Source organism: Limulus polyphemus, unplaced genomic scaffold, assembly GCF_000517525.1.
Source record: "Limulus polyphemus unplaced genomic scaffold, Limulus_polyphemus-2.1.2 Scaffold10591, whole genome shotgun sequence".
In the NCBI taxonomy this organism is placed as follows: Eukaryota; Metazoa; Arthropoda; class Merostomata; order Xiphosura; family Limulidae; genus Limulus; species Limulus polyphemus.
In genome coordinates this window covers 1-6,162 of record NW_013676201.1, presented here as the reverse complement: position 1 = coordinate 6,162, position 6,162 = coordinate 1, and the positions used below count along the sequence as shown (strand labels likewise).

The window sequence follows — 6,162 nt, the reverse complement described above, 5'->3', positions numbered from 1 at the left end:
GAACATTGCTCAACATCATGAAAATTAAACCTTATTTTCAATAAGCAATCCTGAAAAATATTTGGGGTGCTTAACTTTTTTCCAGGTGTATATAACTTCCTGAAGGATGTAACTAGGCTAAAATGACAAGGACTAACTGACGGAAGGGGGGGGGGAGGTACAGTACTTGCAGTTTGAAATGTGGTACCCATCTTTGTAAGTTACTCCCCAAATCTTAAATTTAAAACGAGAATTCACTGACAAGGATATTGGTGTCTAGCACATAGTGTAAGAAAAGTAACAGAGTTCAAAAACAGATGGCAGCACTCTCGCTTTAATTGTTTTGTTTGTTTTGAAGTTAAGCATAAAGCTACATAATAGGCTACCTGTGCTCTGCCTACCACGGGTATCTCGCTTTAATGAACCAGTTTCTCGTATTCTAGTCCGAGGTATAGAAACATGTTGAAGAACTAGTGAACAACCTAATCTTGTATGCAGTTCAAACTTAAAAGATAGAAACAGAAGAATAAAATTTATTAACGGAAAATTTTGAAGTCTTAATCTAATTTCAATATCCCAGGCAATATAATTTGCTCAGGAATATTCTACAAACGAAAACCAAATAAGATTAAATTTATAATAATCAAATTACCCATAACATTGTTCAAGTCCTGTAACGTTTCTAGGATTTTTTATTATTTTTATTTTGAAGGACATAAAGGGATCAAAGACTTAGTTTTCAGAGCAGAAAAACGTTACCACTTTCATATCAGTGGGAGTTAAAATGTAGAGGATTTAAAACTTTTAAACGGGGGTTACTGGGGTCTGCCGACCCCTCCATGCTACCCCAGTAGACACGCCCCTGTTCAAGTTGTTCAAAATATGAATTGACGGACTACAACTTAACAAAATACATCTTTTGCTCGGTGTTACAGACAAGAAACGCTAACAAAATACATCTCTTGCTCAGTGTTACAGACAAAAAACGCTAACAAAATACATCTTTTGCTCAGTGTTACAGACAAGAAATGCTAACAAAATACATCTTTTGCTCAGTGTTACAGACAAGAAACGCTACTAAAAATGTAAATAACGACACCGTTGTTTCTCTTTCACAACTGTTCAGAATGTGTTCCTTCGGCATACAGAATGCACCGCATCCGTGTGACAACGAGCAGTGACAAGGTGCATTTCATCTGTCATGATAGACAATTCCCGGATAACTGCATCCTTGATCCTTGGCAATGTATCAGACACTCAGATACTTCCACAACCAGAAATTGCTGGTGTAAGGTCCAATGAACGAGATGGCCATTCACAAGGAAAGTGACAAATGATTCTTTCCTGAAAGTACTACTGCACGACACGTTTCACCTGGTTACTAAGGGTCGCCATCTTGCATGAAACCGTGGTGTCTATCACATTTCGTTGCTGCAGCATGAGAACAACATTGTTTTTGTGCATTGCACGGTACCATGCCCACTGAGTGGGTTGGTTTGCAGCTCGTGTGGTGGCGGTTCTTCAAAATCATACGGTCCAATAACAAAGTTAGCTGTAAAAAAACACCACGTTATCACCTGATCATCAAGGAGATGGGTAGGAAATGCTGGTTTCTCACCAGATAATTCAGTTGACGCCTCCAGAAAGGGAGAACTATATTTCATCAGTCCATAAGATATTCGCAGGTCATTGGTCACCAACATACAGTATTGTCAAGAACTGCAATACAAAATCGAAACATCGGGTTACATCAGTGGTTGGACACAATGCAGCTTGTAAGGAAATATTCTAAAAGTTGACCAAAGAACCTTACAAACAGCTAAAATTAGCAAATCCATACACAAGGTGACGTAATATGTACTGCTGCACCAATGTGCACTTGTACTGGCTTGTTCGGCTACAGCATGGCTAACATGCAGGTGTTGGTAGTCTGCCTGTACGTGGCTTATCACAAGTGCAACCTGTTTCATAAATTTTGTACAAACTTATGAAAAGCAACACAGGAACAAGGCTTTCTGTGGATGTTATGTCCTTGACGGTAGATCCTAAAAGCTACCTCGGTATGCATCCGTTGGTGTAATAAAACTTCAATAGTTTACTCCTTTGCACACTCACCAGTTTCATATTTGTTGAATGAGTTGCAATACGATCGATACGACCATTTATACCCACGGACAAATGTATGAAATAAACCGCAGCAGCGTTCCTGGTGACCACAAGAGACAACTGTGGCATTTGTAATCATATGATAACCTTACTACCCCTGTACAATTTCACACTCCTATTACATACCGTTTGTGAGATATTATGTATTGAACTGTGAAACCTTTTTTATAATAACTATACAAATGAGAAGCATCAGATTAACCAACTACTTAGTGACTGAACTCACATATAGATCGTGCCCATTCATCATATGTTCTAAGGGAAGATCATGGGAGTCCCTAACTCCTCAGTGACTGAATTCACACACAAGTCGTGCCTCTTCATCGTGTGTTCTAAGGGAAGATCACGGGAGTCACGAACTCCTCAATTACTGAAGTCACATACAGATCGTGCCCATTCATCGTATGTTCTAAAGGAATGTCATGGGAGTCACTAACTCCTCAGTGACTGAATTCACACACAAGTCGTGCCTCTTCATCGTGTGTTCTAAGGGAAGATCACGGGAGTCACGAACTCCTCAATTACTGAAGTCACATACAGATCATACCCCTTCATCGTGTGTTCTAAGGGAAGATCATGGGAGTCACTAACTCCTCAATGACTGAACTCACACACAGATCGTGCCCATTCATCGTATGTTCTAAAGGAATGCCATGGGAGTCACTAACTCCTCAGTGACTGAATTCACATACAGATCGTGCCCACTTATCGTATGTTCTAAAGGAATGTCATGGGAGTCACTAACTCCTCAGTGACTGATTCACATACAGATCGTGCCCATTCATCGTATGTTCTAAGGGAAGATCATGGGAGTCACTAACTCCTCAGTGACTGAATTCACACACAAGACGTGCCTCCTCATCGTGTGTTATAAGGGAAGATCACGGGAGTCACGAACTCCTCAATGACTGAAGTCACGTACAGGTCAACAGCAGAAGAAAATTCACCAATGTAGTGTATACATCTAGATTTTATATTAAAAATATTCATGTCCTAGAGGAGGAACTCTCACTTTGTTGAAAGGCTGGAGGAAGTACTTCCATCAATTGTAGGTCTAGTACACCATCTTAACCAACAGATGGAGATAGGCTGGAGGAAAGTACTTCCATCAATTGTAGGTCTAGTACACCATCTTAACCAACAGTTGAAGATAGGCTGGAGGAAGGACTTCCATCAATTGTAGGCTTGGTACACCATTTTCACCAACAGATGGAGATAGGCTGGAGGAAGGACTGCCAATCTTTCTAGACCTGGTACATCATCTTATCCAACAGATGGAGATAGGTTGGAGGAACGACTTCCATTATTTCTAGGCCTGGTACACCATCTTAACCAACAGATGGAGATAGGTTGGAGGAAGGAGTTCCATTATTTCTAGGCCTTGTACATCGTTTTAACCAACAAAACAATTGGGCATTTAAAGATTAAGAATGTTATTCTGCAAGAAGTTTTATCTTTAAGGGAGAATTTTCATAATAAATAAATTTACGCGAACAACAAAACACTATACAAATCAAGTAATCTTGGTGTAAGTGTGACTCTAGAGTTCTTTATTAGGTTCTTGGTTGTTTTAATTAGATAAATTTACGCAAACAACAAAACACTAAACAAATCAAGTAATCTTAGTGTAAGTGTGACTCTAGAGTTCTTCATTACGTTCTTGGTTGTTTTAATTAGATAAATTTACGCGAACAACAAAACACTATACAAATCAAGTAATCTTGGTGTAAGTGTGACTCTAGAGTTCTTTATTAGGTTCTTGGTTGTTTTAATTAGATAAATTTACGCAAACAACAAAACACTGTACAAATCAAGTAATCTTAAAGTAAGTGTGACTCTAGAGTTCTTCATTAGGTTTTTGGTTGTTTTAATTAGATAAATTTACGCGAACAACAAAACACTATATAAATCAAGTAATCTTGGTGTAAGTGTGACTCTAGAGTTCTTCATTAGGTTCTTGGTTGTTTTAATTAGATAAATTTACGCGAACAACAAAACACTATACAAATCAAGTAATCTTAGTGTAAGTGTGATTCTAAAGTTCTTCATTAGGTTCTTGGTTGTTTTAATTAGAATATACTGAAAATTACAATTTACCTCTAATGATCAGAGATGTCTCAGCTTTTTCAATTCCGGCGGTGTTCGACACCTCACACACGTAGAGTCCACTGTCCTTTTTCTCCACATTATATAAGGTTAATGAACCATCTGGTTGTAAATTGTATTTGCTGGACTTTTGAATCTGCGTTCTTACAAGATCACTCTTGTACCAGTGGACTTCCGGTACTGGATTTCCGCTAGCGACGCACGGTAACGTCATGGATTCTCCTTCCGTGACGTAGGCTAGACTCAGTGTGTGGACGACGTGAGGAGAGAGAGCTCCTTGAACTTCTTCGTGGAGAAACACCAAATAAAAAAAAATGCGTTATTTATGTCGTGCACATGCGAATGTCTGATGTTTTTAACATTTAATGTTAATTGTAATAATTCATTCCGTTTAAACATGTTTATTATAATTCATGTTAAGATCATGCTCAAGATCATCCAATATTATTTTATCTCTGATTTATTTAAGAAAATGATTAGTATTCAAATAATAACAATAAGTGTATTTCCGTTTATATGTCTCAATCGAGTACAGAGTAACTTAAGTTAAACAGTAACCTAGATTATTTTAAAACGAAAACTGTTTTGAAAAAATCTTCATTAAACAAGCTGGATTTAATACTTTGAAAACCAATAATGATTTCCTAAACCTTCAGCTTACAGAGTGAACCTAATAACAAGTTGTTTTAAGCAAGAAATACCAGGTTTGATTTCAACACCTGCTAGAAGGTAGCGACATCTACTGATGATCGATTATATTAGAACTTCCCTTTTATTAAAGGACTGCCTATATTATATATGCGATAGAGCATTTTGAGGAGGTTTCGTACATAAAAAGGGTAGATTTTTAAAATAGGTTCTGTTTTCTAATCTAGAAAATAGAAAATCAGACTGTTTTAACATTTTCAAAGTGTCATTAATGTAATTTGTTCCCTACCAAATATTAAGAATTTCATTTTCGCTGTTATTCCTTATTTGTTTCTTGGTTTTGAATTATTTGCAGCTTATGTTTGATTTTATTTTATTTCCATAGAGGGCAGTGCAATGATGACACAATGTTTTTATTTTGTTTTACAGATTTTATTTTATTTCCACAGAGGGCAGTGCAGTGATGACAAAATGTTCAGATTTAAGTGATGGGCAGTTTGTTCTATCGGAAATATGGTATCGAAGAGGGTGAGGTTCTAGAAGGAATGATACATCACGAGAAGATATTGAATCAGTGATCTGCCGTTGACAGATGTCTTAGGAGATCTGCTTCTGTAGAAATTGCTTAAATAGAAACAGAGTATTGATGACGTCACACAGAGTATTCGATCATAGCTCAATGGGAGCTTGTAAAGTAATTTAATGATTTGGAAAATGAATCAAAATGTGACTGAAAGTTCTTAACATGTAACTCTGAACTAAATAAAGTACTCACTGGATAGCTTAAAGCGATAAAATACGTCAAAATAAACTGATCTAAAGATTTATATTTTTTAAAATGTAACGCATGCTAGAAAACAAGACTTTTTCGAAAACTAAACTACGACTTTTTTAGGCTTATGTGTAAACGTTTGTTTCCTTACAAGTACCTAATGGACCAAGAAATATCGAAAACGATTATCATGGAGATAAGTCGTACGTTATGTTATTTATTAACACAAGTTACAAGTGTCAAACTATTATCATGGAAATAAGTCGTACGTTATGTTATTTATTAACATAAGTTAAAAGTGTCAAACTATTATCATGGAAATAAGTCGTACGTTATGTTATTTATTAACACAAAGTACAAGTGTCAAACTATTATCATGGAAATAAGTCGTACGTTATGTTATTTATTAACACAAATTACAAGTGTCAAACTATTATCATGGAAATAAGTCGTACGTTATGTTATTTATTAACACAAATTACAAGTGTCAA

At 36.5% G+C, this 6,162-nt stretch overlaps 1 protein-coding gene across 1 annotated transcript in view; it reads right to left on the bottom strand.

The window, feature by feature from the left end:
• LOC111083665 (Down syndrome cell adhesion molecule-like) overlaps nt 1–4,533 on the bottom strand; it is a gene marked incomplete at its 3' end in the record, with an annotated part of 16,546 nt that extends 12,013 nt beyond the window's left edge. The window contains exon 1 of the mRNA XM_022380314.1: nt 4,243–4,533. Coding sequence (XP_022236022.1) covers nt 4,243–4,465 — 223 coding nt within the window. The remainder of the gene's footprint in view (nt 1–4,242) is intronic.
• Between the last annotated feature and the right edge of the window lie 1,629 nt (nt 4,534–6,162).